Source organism: Heliconius melpomene, chromosome 6, assembly GCF_056956725.1.
Source record: "Heliconius melpomene rosina isolate 202511_hmr_F chromosome 6, ASM5695672v1, whole genome shotgun sequence".
In the NCBI taxonomy this organism is placed as follows: Eukaryota; Metazoa; Arthropoda; class Insecta; order Lepidoptera; family Nymphalidae; genus Heliconius; species Heliconius melpomene.
Window position 1 is genome coordinate 11,298,406 of NC_140394.1, and position 16,311 is coordinate 11,314,716.

At 35.2% G+C, this 16,311-nt stretch overlaps 1 protein-coding gene across 2 annotated transcripts in view; it reads left to right on the forward strand.

The window, feature by feature from the left end:
• Positions 1 to 15,692, forward strand: part of LOC146538478 (BTB/POZ domain-containing protein 7) — a 32,525-nt gene extending 16,833 nt beyond the window's left edge. For both annotated transcript variants that reach the window (XM_085187513.1, XM_085187515.1), the window contains exons 13-30: positions 765 to 890; positions 1,331 to 1,442; positions 1,553 to 1,646; positions 2,233 to 2,522; positions 2,836 to 3,090; positions 3,692 to 3,813; positions 4,160 to 4,231; positions 4,563 to 4,636; positions 5,235 to 5,298; positions 7,874 to 8,097; positions 8,259 to 8,318; positions 8,850 to 8,896; positions 8,977 to 9,043; positions 9,384 to 9,446; positions 9,670 to 9,792; positions 10,275 to 10,479; positions 11,397 to 11,451; positions 11,619 to 15,692. In XM_085187513.1, the coding sequence (XP_085043639.1) occupies positions 765 to 890; positions 1,331 to 1,442; positions 1,553 to 1,646; positions 2,233 to 2,522; positions 2,836 to 3,090; positions 3,692 to 3,813; positions 4,160 to 4,231; positions 4,563 to 4,636; positions 5,235 to 5,298; positions 7,874 to 8,097; positions 8,259 to 8,318; positions 8,850 to 8,896; positions 8,977 to 9,043; positions 9,384 to 9,446; positions 9,670 to 9,792; positions 10,275 to 10,479; positions 11,397 to 11,448 (2,050 nt within the window). In that variant the 3' untranslated portion in view covers positions 11,449 to 11,451; positions 11,619 to 15,692. The remainder of the gene's footprint in view (positions 1 to 764; positions 891 to 1,330; positions 1,443 to 1,552; positions 1,647 to 2,232; positions 2,523 to 2,835; positions 3,091 to 3,691; positions 3,814 to 4,159; positions 4,232 to 4,562; positions 4,637 to 5,234; positions 5,299 to 7,873; positions 8,098 to 8,258; positions 8,319 to 8,849; positions 8,897 to 8,976; positions 9,044 to 9,383; positions 9,447 to 9,669; positions 9,793 to 10,274; positions 10,480 to 11,396; positions 11,452 to 11,618) is intronic.
• The last annotated feature ends 619 nt before the right edge of the window (positions 15,693 to 16,311 follow it).

Here is a 16,311-nt window from a genome sequence, read left to right on the forward strand (position 1 = left end):
CTGCCTTGGGGAAAATTTAACAACATGATAAACAATTTCCACCCACATAACGAAAATGAAGTTCTAGAGTACCTGACGTGGAACCCTAGCAGCCCATCTAATCTCTAAGAGATATAAATATAGCGTCTTAGTAAAAGTTGATCAATGTTATGGAGCAGCTCATATGGAACCCTAACAGCCCAGCTAAACCTTAAGAGATATGAATATAATGAGTTCGAAATAGTTGTTCTGCATGGTCAGTGTTAAATGAAATGAGGTTATTATTCTGACCTAATAATTTAAAATAATATAAGCTAGGAGTAACCTCCACATGGTGAAGACAATTCTTTTATAGTTTTTTTCACTTCTACTACTCTTCTCTACTCTTTTACACGAGTTCACTAACAGTATAATAAATAATTAGTATTAATAAATAATTTACATATCAATGCTCGATGTATATTATTATAAATATCAAGTATCAACATCGGCCGTATTTTTTAATTCAAAACAATCAAAAATCCTTATAGAAATTACAATAATGAGAAAGTAATTCTTTCAGTTTATTCATTCATTTCTGTTTATTAAATGAAAAATCATGTAGTTCAAGCAGGCGAAGTCGCGAGCGGGCCGCTAGTACTAAATATACGCGAGTAATCAGGTTAGAGTTTAATTTAAAATATCAACATCGGTATGATGCCTACCCTTCTGTGTGTGAGATACAGCGTTAAGCTTATTATTATAATAAATATTGTTCTTATAACTAATGAATATTTATTGTGCAGGTTCCTGGAGATGCCGATAGTGGCGCAGGGGTGCGAGGACGCGGCGGCGCGTGCGCTCTGCGCCGACACGCTGCCGCACGCGCTGCGCTGGGCTGCCGCGCCGCACGCCTCCGCTTGGCTACACCGGTGAGTAGGTGGGAGAGAAAGTGGGAAAAAGAAGAGAGAGAAAGATATATTTTCTCCTTGCCTTGCTCCTATTGTTTAGTGGTCAATTCGCTTCGACAGTCAATTAAAGATCTATTAATATTTTTTATAATTAGGTGAGTTTTTTGAATAGACTTAAAAAGGTTATCATTAGAATATAAATTATATAATTGAACATAAAGGACCAAAAAAAAATTTGTTCTAAGAATTTTAAAAATATGTGTTAATATTTGTTGTTATATAATTTTGATACATTAAAATTATATTCATTATTTGAATAAAAAAATTTATTCAATATAAATTATTTTTAAAGTAAAATGAGAAGATAATTTAAAGTAAATCTTATTAATACAATATTTAGAAAGTAGTAGTGTAAATTTAAAAGTTTATCTTTACTATAATTTTTTTTCTTATATATACAGGCAAGCAATGAGATACCTCCGCGATGAGTTCCCTACAGTGATGGCTTCGCCCTCAGCGGCGAGGTTGCCGCGCGCGTCTTTAGCTTCCGCTCTCGCTTCGCCTTTTTTACAGGTGAGGAGGAGTAAGAGAGATTAGTATATAGAGTGGAGTGGTCGCGACAAATCTCTAATAAATTTAAGATTATTAAGATTTATTAATTATTATATTTGTTATTTTTATAGGCCAGTGAGGCTCAAGCCCTCCGTGCTTTACTTCGATGGGCTGAGCGGGCTGTGCAACCAACACCTGCTTCTTCCTCACCAGCTATTGCACCAGGTATTTTTATATATACTGGTTTTTACCTGTGACACATGTGTCATGGGCCACGGCAAGTTATAAGTGCGTGAGGTAACTGACAATAGTTACAGTGGGCGTCTATAGCATCGCGCTGTATCCAGCAAAGCAATGTAGATAGAAGGATCCTGGGAATCTAACGACACTCCCGTTCGAGTTCACGAGTTCACGAGTGGTGGAACTTAACACCTTTGTCTCGTTACAACAAAGACATTATAATATACAATGTTCCATTCCCTGAGTGGGTATCGAACTCATAGTACTATGTCGTATCCTTGTGCTTTCGCGCCACGACAGCTTAAGTTTTTTCGTTATTACACTATATAGAAAGTGTTAATATGTATATATTTTTTAATGTTTTATTTAACTAGTCCAGGCAATTGATAATTTTATACGTGTAAATAAGGATTCTTTTATTTCCCAGAGCTATTTTTATGAACTTTTTATGTGATGAAGTGTTTGCTAAGTCCATTTGAATGAATAATCAAAACACAAGTTTCTTGTAGCGGTTATGAGTTGCATTCCCAGTCTCAAATGTAAATAATGAAATGAATATTAACCCCCGCAGAGCCGAACCTCCTCTGGCACACGACCCACGCTCGCCGCGCCGCCCGCGCTCGCCGCCGTGCCGCCCCCGACGCCGCACTGCGCGACGCGCTCGCCGACCTGCTGCCGCTCCTACGCCTCGAGCACCTGCCCGCCGATTGCGACGCGCGCGCCCTCGCCGCCCGCCGCGGCCTGCTGCCCCCGCCGGCACCCGCGCCACCCCCCGCGCCTTCACCACCCGATGCGTGGCTGGGCCGCGCTGGATGTCGTCCAGTAAGGTGCTTCTTGCCCTACTTGGATGAGCTTAGAGCGGTGAGTGGTCTGATACTCAAACCCCATTTTTTCCCCTCTTGGTCTCATATTCCCACTTCCTTTTTTCCCCTATCCATCTCTACTCTTCTTCAGAACTGATTCGGCATCAGTGACTTAATGAAAAAAACTATAGAATTAACTATTTTTGCTTGCTATGGTAACAAGTTTCAACTTGTGTCTCAACACAACATAACTCCTCAAGTTATGTCAAATTTATTATACTCGCGCTTCTTATTTATGTTGTTATTTATAATATGCTAAAGACGCGGCTCAAACACGAAAAAAATGTTTTCTAAAAAATACAACATTCCAGCTGCTACAAGACCAAGCACCGATAACAACCAACCGTCGGCCACCACCAAGCAGCACCGGCGACACGGGTGGCATCCCCGACACCTTGTACATGGTGGCGGCCGCGGCGGCGGCGGCGACCGCGTGGGGCAACGCGTGCGTGCCTCCGCGCGTGCTGCGCGCGCTGCGAGCCCGCGCCGCCGAGCTGCGTGCTGCGCCCGCTGCGCAGAAGGCGCTGGCGCTGCACGCGGGCGACGTGAGGCCGGTCAGAAGGCAGGTGCGTTGAGGGAGGGGGATTGTGAGGTCGGATTGTGAGGAGGAGGGAGTATCAGGTTATGAGGAGGAGTATTAGATGTTTGTACATCTTCTATATTTTTTTCTCAACAATATTATATTTATTGAAAGTGAAATTCTTTTCTATTTTTGTATAAAACATTTTAGTTTAACTTTTTAATGAGTAATATGATTTCGATAATTCTTTTTTTATTGAATTATATATACTGAGAGTGGTCTTATATAATTTTTTTCTTGCACATAGCAGGGTAGCCAGAGTGAACATGGAAACCTAGTTTTAAGACACTCCGTTTCCCATTAAGACGATCCATACTCAACATTCCGCCAAATTCTGGAAGCAGTCAGTATTGAGTGTCTGAACTCAATACCGCGCCTTGCCTTGTTACAAGAGCGAGAAAATGAAAATGTTAAATATTTCATTCCCGTCGTTGGGAATCGAACCCAAAACCATCGCGTTTACAGTCAGACGTGGCTGTGGCGTGTGTTACTATGTGTACGGTGTGCTATTACGCCACGACTGGCCTAAAAAGTATCAAATTACTAAGGCTATAACATAATAGTTTTAATAAAAAAAATCCCTACAGATAGCGCTTCGTGCCGTCAGAGAGATGTCCTTGCCAGATGCGTGTGCGGAACTGCTACTGAACGACACGGACGTAGTGGATACCCACGATGCACACGAAAACCATCATGGTGGGCAACATAGGTGAGAAATATTAGCAAACGATTTCGGCTTCGCCTGCTTAAATTTTTTTTTTTAGTTTTTCAAGCTTTATCCCGGAAACTAGAAACGTAAGTAGAGGGGACCTAACGTTAAGACACTTTGTTCCCCACATACCACCGCAATATCGAGGATTTGCCTGTTGATTGGCAGAACTCAACGCCGCGCTTTGTCTTGTTAGCTAACGGGGAAATAAAAATATTTCATTCTCCGTGTGCGCAGAATGCAACGACCGATCCTCATAAAGTCACACGCTGTGCCATTGCGACACGATGGCCTTAATGTATTTTTATACGCTTTTTTATATATTTTTTTATTATATTATTCTCAGGGAAAGCTCAGAAGAATGGGAGCGTGGTAACACGTCGGCCTCAAGAAGCGACCTCGACGATGACTGCTGCAGGTATTTTATTTATTAGTAGAGGCCCTCCTGTACAAATATTTATAAGAAAAAAACATGAATTATATTATTACGTTAATCACTAAATCGTAGTTGAAATCTTTTGGGATTAAATGTCACTTTTGTTCCTACGTGAATTCCGGTATAAAAAGTAGGCTTTATATTCCACAACCTCATCTATCTCTCAGTATGTCTCATAAAAATCGATTCAGCTGCTCCAGAGCTCAGGTCAGACAGAAAAACATACAGATAGAATACAAACGGTTATGAGTTGAATTATCACTGTAATCTATTAACATTTTGTAATATAATACAAATAATATCCTCCATATAGATCGGGCTCAGGCTCCGGGTCAATACGCGGCGCTTCCGGTGGAGTGTCTCATGTCTCCGCGCACGCTTCACTAGGTAACTAATGTCGGACGGATAAAATTTATTATTTTTTAATAATTATTAGTTGTTTTGTATGGCACTTTATACTGAATGTTTAAAAAAAAATACAAGAAATATATATATATATATATATATATATATATATGTATGTATATGAGTGACGTCATCATTTGGAATTTTTCTACTAATGTTAATTTAACAACATTTCTTTTTTCTTCTAATGTAAGTCATTTTACAGCATCATGCCGTATCCCGCATATAGCAGGGTAACCAGAGAAAACCTAGTGCTGAGAAACTCCATTCCTCACTTTTTCTTCTCCTTTTTCGAGGCATTGCATGTTGAGTGGCGGAACTAAACCCACCGCAGTGCCATGTTATCAGGGCCACGAAATGAAAATATTGATAAATAATAATTCATTCCTGCCAGTGAGAATCAAATCCACATGCGTCATGATTACAGTCACACGCGCCCACCACTCTAGCGCAACAAATCACGGTGGAGAGTTCCGCCACTCAATACACAGTGTTTCGAAAAGTGGTCTCTCAAGTGGGTAAAGGGATAAAGTATGGAGCTAATAAAAATAACTATATTTATATATGTTTATGTTTACAGAGTCGCGGTCAGGTGCGTGTCGTAGAGAGCTGCCCACTCGCCCCCTAGATGGACATTCATCTAGGTAAGATTATATTGAATATGTATTTTTTACTATTTACATATATATTGTTTATTCATGCCTGTCCTACTAATATTATAAAAATTTGTGAGGATGGACGCTTGTTCCAATTAATAATGATACTTTCACGCGAAAACTGCTGAATTGATGTAGATGACTTACAGTAATATAGCTACTACATTAAAATTACATATTTTCTACATTTTGTATAATTAGGCTATAATATAAACTACTACTTCTTATATAAACTTAAGCAGCAAAGCCGCTCGTGGAATGTGATTTTACTTTATGAATAATAAATGCGTGTGTGATAGGATTAGGTGTGTACTATTAAAACAGACATACTTTTATTAAATTAGTTAATCAATATTACATTTTTAAATATAAATTATTATAAAAAAGATACATTTAAAAATATTAAAAAAAAACCACACTTCCGAGGGCGGGACAAGGGTCCAAGCCATCGGTGGCTAGGGCTCCAGAGAGAGGAACCTCCGCACAATACGTGCCGTCTCAAGTAATACTGCCTTCTGTATCCGGTTCTTGATCCAACAGCTAAGCGATAGCCTCTTAAGGTGTTGGTCGAGGCTTTTCGCTATTAAACCCTTAATCGAAACCACTATCGGCACAATGATAGTCGCATTGACATCCCACATGGCGGTAATCTCATGGGCTAGGTCCAAATATTTAGATTGTTTTTCTTTTTCGGCCTTCACGAGATTGTCATCATGTGGGATAGTAACGTCAACAATCACTGCGCGGCGCGCCACTTGGTCTACTAGTACTATATCAGGTCTATTGGCAACAATATACCTGTCAGTAATAATAGACCGATCCCAGTAGAGCAAAGCACAGCTATTTTCAAGAACAGACATGGGATTGTACCTGTAGTAAGGCACCTCCAATTCTACAAGGCCATATTGAAGAGCAAGTTGCTGGTGTATTATCTTGGCTACTTGATTGTGTCTATGCAAATACTCACCATTAGCAAGATGAGAACAACCAGAGACAATATGTCTGAGGGACTCCCCAGGTCGATGACACGCCCGGCAGATGTCGATAGTGCCATCTTTCATAATATGTCTCTGGTAGTTCCGTGTCTTGATAACTTCGTCCATAATTGCACAGACAAAACCTTCAGTTTCTCCGAAAAGATCCCCGAACTGTAACCAAGATAATGATGAAGCAGTATCCACGTCCTGGCCCAGAAGTAGTAAGTACTACAGGCCGACGCCAGTTCTCTTTGTCCAAGGAAAGAGGAGTAAGGCCTTTGTCAACTGTTACCACATCCTTGTGCATATCCACGTCAATCTTGAGAAAATATTCTCTAAGACTGCATACCTCGTGGTTATGAAGGTTCTCGACATTTAAAAAGCCACGACCTCCACACTTATGCGGGATATACAGTCTCATTACAGACGAACGCGGATGGTGCATTCGGTATGTCGTCAACAATTTACGTATTTGGCGATCTACAGAGTCTAACTCAGTCTGTGTCCATCTCACAATGCCAAAAGTATAGGCTAACAGTGGCATAAGCACGCACCTTGTTGCCACCAGATAAAAGACTGCCAAGCACTTTTTTCAGGCGACCAAAGAAACGCTCCTTCACCAATTGCTTTATGCTCCGTTTATCAATACCCAATGCTTCAGACATTCCAAGATATTTATAAGTCTCACCTTCACCAAGAGCTCTGAAGGAAACAGAATCTGAAATGCAAATATTATCAGATCTTATCACACTCGCCCGCACTACATGCATGCTCGCACATTTATCGACGCCAAATTCCATTCTTATATCACTACTAAAAGTTTGAGTAACCATTAGTAGCTGCATGAGATCAGAACGTTTTGACGCAAATAATTTTAGATCATCCATGTACAGCAAGTGAGATATGACCTTACCCCCCCGGCGAAGACGAAAGCCTAAACCTGAATCCTCTAACATAGTGCTAAGAGGATTCAGAGCTAGGCAAAACCATAAAGGACTCAGACTGTCACCCTGAAATATACCCCTCTTTATCCTTATCGGTTCAGACGTTGCAGGAATATCACACTCCCCTAGATGACGAAGGACCCATTGTCCTATAGAAGCCTCCAAAAATGATCTCAAAGTAATATCAATCTTATATAACTCCAAGACCTTCAAGAGCCAAGTATGTGGCACTGAATCATATGCCTTCTTATAGTCTATCCAAGCAGTAGTGAGATTTTTCCTGTTCCGTCTTACCTGTTGGCTTTGTACTATTATATTGTTATGTTATAAAAAATTTTGGGAATATTTTTGTGTTTCTACTAACTTAAAACAATAAAATTGGCAATTTAACTTTATTTTTTTTCTCGTTTCTAAGATATTACAGCTTTTTTTAATTAAAAAAATCTTTTTATTATCATTATTTGAACTCACGAATAAACTATATAAACAAAAGTTACACTTCTTTCCCTCCACATATATTATCTTCTTTTGTAACAAAGCAATTATAATTCTATTAAAAAAGAAATTAAAAATCAAATTAGCTTCAGCTGTATTCCTCGCATAGCAGGAACCCTTATTAAATTTATTTAATTGCATATACAGAAATGGCACCTACAACAGAGCTCGTCTCTCAGCTGCAGTACCAGATGTGGCAATGGCGCCCAATGCGAACACTCATCTATTAACAGCAAGAGATTACCCCCATCCCCTCGCCCACACTCATACCCATGCCCATTCCCATGGGAGTGGGACTCATGCGCATTGGCACGCGGCCCACCATGGGGTTGGACTGCAACATCCACATGTTATGCACTCTGTGCATTCTGGTGAGTGAATTTAAATATTTTTTAATTAATCAAAATATTACACATGCTAAAATTTATGTAAACATTTGTATAATTTGGCTATAATTATTACAATAAGTGAACCCCCACATATAGGCGAACCCACATATGGCTTCTAATATAAATTTTGATTATATTAACAGAGTTGGGTGGTGTGCTACAATTGGACTTGGGTGACGGCGCCACGCACACACCTAGGCCTGGTGAGATGATACTCATTTTTCAGTTTCTTCTTTCTTTTCTGTGCTTTATTTTGTAACTTCTCCGTTTTTTTTGTTTTCTCTTTTGACGTCATGACGACTTATAAATCGATGGATGCCGGCTACTCACACGATAAAGCAAGACTTATTGTCATTTTTCTCCTGAGCTGAGCATGCAAGCGAGACAGCGGAACAGGCGATAGAGGCGTTCGATTTGTAACGCATCTATCCTTCTTCCATTCCACAGGCCGATTAATTCATCGAATATATTGTAATATTCAATTAATTCCTTTATATTATACAAAATAATTATAGTACAGTGATAATAAATTCAATTCAATTCATAAAATTATGCAATTTTTTCTCAATGTTTTACGTAAAATTATCGACTTTACTTTTATTATTATTATTATTTTTTTAATCTATAATTTTAATGGATAAATTTATTTAAGTATTCACACATGATAACACATTGACAACGTATGACACACTATTTTTAATTTCTGTCTATATTTTTTTAATTCTTTTTTATAGGGTCTCGAGCTCAGCGAGCCGCAAGGCAACACAGGGAACATTCACAGGTATTTTTGTTTATATTATAAAAAGAACATAAGTAACTTCACGTTAAAAAAACATAAGTAACTACCCGTCTCGGTTCCAGGGTATATCGTGTCCGCGACGCGACGATGACGAGCTTAGAGCTGCCATAGAGCTTTCTGTTATAAGAGGTGAATGCATTTTTTATCTGTATGTTTTTAGGGTTTGAATACATTAATTTTGCTTGAATAATGCTTTAGATTGTTGGAGTGTTTTTGATTCATTGAAATCAAAAATAATTATCTCAATGTTAAATTTACTTTCTGAGAAATTTTAAATGTATGTCATTTACGAAAGATTAAATAGATCATCATTCTCGAATATTATCTATTGCTTTTTGTACGTCGTCTAAAAATAATTATAGATTTTTTTATTTATGTAATCGATTATTTATTCTCAAAAAAGATCTAAGATTCTATCACTCATCATTAATTCGTCCATATATTTCATTGAAATCTTTTGTACTTTCAGCGTATTCTTCCCTACAAGTGGCGAGGCGGGCTCCACACATTGCGGACCTACTGCCGCCACCTGGTTAGTTTTTTTAGCTTCACGCTGTATCCCGCAGATAGCAGGATAGACAGAGGAAACCTGGGAAATTCCGTTCCGTTTCCGTTCCGTTCCCGTTAATACACTTCTGTTTTCTACTTCCCGCCGAATTCTTGAGGTATTGCGTGTTGATCGGTTGTCCTTACAAACTATTCAGCTTTATTATATTAGTATAGATTTGTTCCTGATGTTGGTTTTTTTGACACAGATTTCGCGGCGATACGTAATAGAGCCACGCCGAGCCCCTCCTCCCTCTCTGCCAGTTCGAGGAGGAGAGACACGCCCAACTCCCATGCTCACTCCCACACTAATCCACGACCGCATGTGCAGTGTGAGTAGTATTTATTAATTAATTTATCAATCATTCGTTTGCTCATTTATTTACTTATTTAATAACTTGTATTCATAGAATTGAGAACCTGTGCCCTTTTAAGCTTTTATTATAAGACTAGCGGCCCGCCTGCGGCTTCGCCTGCATGAACTACGTTATTATTAATTTCTGTCTCCATGGGTACCTACGTCCTATAAGTGACGTCCGTGCAAAATTTGAGACTCCTAGCATAATTATGTAGTAACGAAGTTTCATACAAATTTTCAACCCCAAAAACAACCCCTTAGACGTCGAATATTGCGAATTCCCGTCTTAGCGAGCACCTACGTCTTATAAGTAACTCCTATGCAAAATTTGACATTCCTAGTACATGTAGTTTCTGAGATTTCGTGATGAGTGAGTGACCTTTCGATTTTATATATATAGATATAATTTTAAAAAATTGTCAAACGTAAACATAATCCTACATTTTATTTCAACAGTGTCAACAACAAGTAACGCAAGCGGAAGCTCATCGTCTACTTCCAACGTGGCCACAGGTTCGATTCCCAGTGGTTCCGGGGGACTGGGGGTTGTTGGAGGTGTTGGAAGTGTTGGGGGTCCAGGAGTTGTTGGGGGTAGCCGCAGCCCGAGTCCAAGACGCAGTCCATATCCGTTGTATGCGCTATACGCGAATAGGGATTTAGGGTGAGTTTGGTTGTATTTTCCAATTTTTTATTTCCAAACGGTTATAGTTTCGGGAGTATGGGGGGTGTTTCTGGGGGCTTAGGGTTCCGTATTGTAAAATAAAAAATAGAACTCTTATAGTATCTCCTTATTATACGCCCGTTTGTATGTGAAAACCATATTTTCCGAATGTATTAAATTCACCGCGTAATCAAAACATTTGTATTGATACTTCCCATTGACCCTTCTGTTGATTCCCCGAAGAGTCTCCTTTCAGTACAAACAAAGGAAAATATCTTAATATTGAAAATTTATTGGTATATTATAGACAAGAATATTACACATTTATATTTTTTAGTTAATTTTATACAAAATGAGTCCATACGCGCACGACCTTAAATTTGTAAAAAATGTACTTCTTCTTGATCTACAAATTGGTCATGAAATTGGTTCCATAAACCAGTGGTGGATGAGTCCGACTCGGTCTAGACTAATATTTTTTTAAGATATTATAATATAAAGGTTTTACTAGACTTGTGAAGAAATAAGAATATTCTGTTTCGATTTAAATGTGGTATATTCCAACTTAGGGAGTCCAAGTTTCTTCAAAATCGATTCAGTGGTTCTCTAGATATGGGTATCCACGCATTTGTGTAGGGTGCATATTATAATATATGCACCTAGGTGATTGACAGATATTGGAAGTCGGATTTTTAAAATTTTTAAAGGACTTAAAAAAATAAGTTTTCAGTTTGATTTCTGTGTACGAATGTATATTCATCCGCGACTATTTCCCGTTTATTTAAATCGATTTTCGGTATTTTAACCGGTTTTAATAAAAGATTGTAACCATTTAAAGAAAATTAAATGTTTTTTTAATCTATAACTATCTTCTTCAATTACAAATAATGATTGCTTGTCTGTTTGCTTGTCAATAGTCGTTCGTCTCGCAGTCGCGGCCCCAGTCCTCATGCGCACGCGTATGCGTGACAGGTGTGTATTTATTATGTTTAACTTCACGTTCTATCCAGCATAGCAGTCTTAATACCAATTTCCCTCTGCTTACCCTGTTATATGTGAGATACGGCGTGAATAAAATTTTATTTCATATTTAAAAAAAAATCTTTATATATAAAGATAAATGTACTTTTATTCTTCAGTTGGAGCGCAGCGACGCGGACAGACGAACCTGAGCTGTCCCCCTCGCCTCCCTCATGATCTCAAAACACAAAACGAGCTGTGCAAACACAAACACATACACAAGATTTTAGATTTTTAGTGCAAAATAATAATATATTATTATTATTTTTCTTATTAAACAACACTCTGTATAGTCTGTCTCTTTCTAACGTCATTTATAAGAGCGAGATGGAAATATTTTATTATTAAGATAAATATGAATAGATGAATGTTGAATTATTATTATTATTTATAATTAGTTATTTATACTTCCATACTTAATATTATACCGCTGAAGAATTTGTTTGGTTTAATGCTTTAATCTCACTAACTACTGGTTCTAATTTTATATTTTTGTTTTGAATAGTACATTTATCGACGAAGGCTATAGGCTATATTATATCATTTTAATTGTTTGGGTATATATATACAAACGACTATTTATTTATATCATTCGACCATGCGAGCGAAGTCGCCGGTAAAAATATATGTATATAATATAACATGAATGAAGATTTTAATGTTATTTAAATAAATATAAACTATCTTTTTCAATAGTTTATGGAGAAATTTTCTTTTCTAAAATAATTATTGTCATTTATTATAATTGGATAATTCTATTAATCATTTTAATTTTTTTCTCAAAAACCTAATTTTATAACGGTTAAACTTTTTTATTCGTTTGTCATATTTCTTATATATCTGTCTCGCTCTGACAATACACGATAGAAAGAGAACGCACAGTGCACTCGTTTTAATTATTAATTATTGATTATTATAAATATTAAATAATAATATTTTGTAAATATTGTTATTCTATGTATAGACGTTGTATTTAAAAAAAACTACACTTTTATATATAATTGTAAATTTTATTTTTATTCTATTTTTTATTTTTGTCTGTATATTTTTAGATCATTGCCAAAATAAATTGACTGAATTAAAAAATCAATTTAATATAAAAGTGTAGTTGATAATGTTTTTTGAATTAGTAATAGTTATTAACAGACTGTATTTGTTTATCGTAGCTTTTGTTATATGTCATATATATTTGAGATAGTGCTTAAATAATTGCGGAACTTAACGCCGCATTCCGTTTTATCAGGAATAATTGAAATATATAGAGACCAGTCCTGGCGTAAGAGCACAAGCGTGTGACTTTAAACGTGACTATAATAATAATAAAATAAAAAAAAGTCAGTATTGACCTTAACTGTAAACATCATTTTAAAAATAAAAAAGAAAACGTTAAGACACTGCGCTTCCCACTTCTCATCGAATTCTGAAGCCATTGCGTGTTGAGTGTCGGAGTTTAGTCACATGCTCTCTCATGTTTTTTTAAGCTATAAAGAATAAAATCAAAACTGCCATTTTATTTAAATTTATATGTTACTATAATAAAAGCTATAATAAATTGTATTATTTAATATAATATATAAATAAACTTAGTTTTTAGAGGCGACCAATTACGCAATGTATATATATAATGTAAATATACTGTATGTATGTATGTTAGTGTATGATGGCGGTATAACGTAAGCGTATTAATTCTCTTTTTTTTATTTTTTTGGTTGTTTTTTTTAATCAAAATATATAATTATTTACCATATACATATATAAAGCAAAAAGTAATTAATTTATTTTGTGTTATTAATTTTGTTTATCATTTTCCATATTGTTTTTTTTTTAATAACCTTTTGTTTTGCTTAACGTCTTCTAATGAAAGAACGAAATGGAATACATTGTTGACATTGTTTTTTTTTGTGAACGACAGATTTTTTCCTATTGTGATAGTATTTTTTTCTTTTTATACAGGCTGCTTGGTTTTGTTTTAAATATATTGAAGTATATAGGAAAATATAAATACAGTTTCTCTAAAACATATGTTATATTTTAAATTTGTTCATTAAATCTAATTTTATTTTACTTACTTATTTTAACGTACAATTGCTTTTATTAAAATAAATAACTTTTGCTCTTTTTTTCTGATATATAATGAGTATATATAATAGAACATCTATTGATATTTTGTTTTATAAAAAAAGAAAAATATATATTTCTTATATAATTACATTTTAATCAAGCAGCCTGAATAACAAAATGTCATTATGTAGATATTACAAACACATGTTATAGTAAAAAAAAGATACTTTTATAATGAATTTAAACTGACTGTTCGTGTTCTAATAAAAATATCAATAATAAAAAAAATGTTATTATTCCTTACAGAGTCTTTTGTTAATCAAGTAAGACATGGAAGTTTTGAAAAAAATCAGCTTGATAAAGATTCTAAGTAACAACTGAAAGCTCGTGGTTTATACTATTTTATTATTATTGTAAATATAATTTTAAGGCACAGATAAAATATTTTGTTTTAAATAATTATTAATATTATATTTGATTTCTGAAATCGAGCACAAAATAAAATAATAATTAAGGGTTAATTCGCGATGTAAAAGTAATATTATTGACGGTTGGTCTGTTTGTAGATGATTTTTTATAATCTTTTATATTTCTTTTTTTAATGTTCATGAACCCCTCTCTATACTTTTACAAATTTGAAGTGTAAATTTTGGAATTAGTATATTTTTAAATTCACATTCTTTTAGTTTAAACTTGATGTATTGAAGGTTTTAGAAACAAAAAAAATATGATGTATAAATTATAAAGCCATCTCTACATGATTATTTATCTATATGATATGAGATTTATTGATATCTAAAGTTTTTTTTATATAAAATAATGAACTTCATACATCAAAAATATCTACAAACAGACGAAACTTTTGATAGTAAATAAATATTATTATAATAATTACCGTTCTATCGCCGTCTGATAAAGTACTAAAGAACACAGAACATTCATATATTTTTTTTCTTTCGCTATATATAAAATAGTGGTATCACTTTCTAATATTTTTTTAGAAAAGAATGGCATCATACTAGAAACTCGCACGCGGCTTCGCCCGTTTAAACTTATTGTTGTATTTATAGTCTGTGTGTTATTATCACAGAGTAAGTATAAGGAAAATAATAAAAAGTAAGAAAAATTATAAAATTAAATCTGCCCAATCATCTACAGCTAACTTTAGGGCGGCCACGACTACTGCTACTAGTAGTACTTTACCTTACTTGTCAATCAATCAATCAATCAATCAATCAATAAATAAATGTATCTGTTGTCAGATAAGCTTGACCATTTTGAAACATCTCTCTGAACTCTTAATTGTGTTTGAATTTTTAATGTTTATTTTATTTTAATGTCTTTAAGAGGAAGGGTAAAAAACGTTTCATCAGACGGTGGTACAATGGATATTTTGACGCTTAATAATTATGTAAGATATTTGTTTTGAATAACAACTAGATACATAAATACTGCCATTTCATTTTTAATCTGACACTTTCTTACCGATTGTGGGCGTGAAAATTTACTGTTTTGTTTCTTCTTTTTTGGTTTTACGCTGATCTCGCATATAGCTGAGATCGCATTAGCTTAGTAGGCAGAGGGAACCGAGTGTTGAGACACTCCATTCCTTAATTTTATTTGTTAATTATGTTTCTTTCGAAAATATTAAAAAGAAAAAGGGACTTTTGCCATGTTGGTGTCTTTTTTCTGTCACTAATATTGTTTTTTTTTTTTTTATTATTAATAATAAACATTTTTATGCCTACAGTCGTTTTTCAATAGTTATATCGTGCTCTCTCACTCTAACAGTTGAAGAGTGAATGAGACGGCAATATGTAATAGTTAACTTACAAGATAATTAATATTTTAATAACTACCCTCATATAGCAATAATAATATTTTCTTGTTTCAATGCTTTTTTGCTCAAATTTAATGGGAAATACTGACTTTTATTTTTGAGTACAGATAATATATGTATTACTTCTTATTTATAAATTCCATTGAAATTTAAGGAACAATATCTGAACGGTTTTTTTTATTTTTTTTCTTGTTTTGGTCAATAGTTGTTGTGGTTGTGACCGGTCGATAACGTCAGAGCGGGGAAGAGGAGTTGTTCAAAACGTTATGTACTAATAAAATATTTATTCACATTTGTTCTGTTTTATTTTATTGATGATTTGCGTTGGAGAGTGAGAATTATATATGTTGCATTTTTGCATGTGCATGTATGAAGAATTAAAGGGTTTTTCAATAATAATTAATGATTTGATGATTCAAGATTTGAGTTTTTTACATTTATTCTAATTTTCACATATTTTACTATAAACATGGAAAAATTAAACAAAAATAATATTGTTATTTTTCTTCACGCTGTATTTCGCATATAGAGGGAACCTAGTGTCAGACACTTCCGATCCTCACTTTCCGCCCAATTCTGGAGGCACTGCGTGTTGATGACGGAACTCAACACCGCGCTTTACCCAGCGAACTAATTTTACATTGCTTTGTAATAAGGCCATATTGTATCGTAGTGAAACATGGTCTGGCTACAAGGTGCTAGTTGTGGGTTCGATCTCCACTGGTGGGAATAATTATTTTCTTAACTCCGCTCTGGTTATTAATTAAGTAAAGTGTGCCTTTATGGTTTTCTTAAGGTCTCGCTACGCCACATATAGCAAGGTCTGGATGAGGATTGGGGACCTAATGTTAAGACAATTCGTTCCCATTAAAACATTTCTGCTCCTCAGTACATAGGAGAGTGGGCAAAGG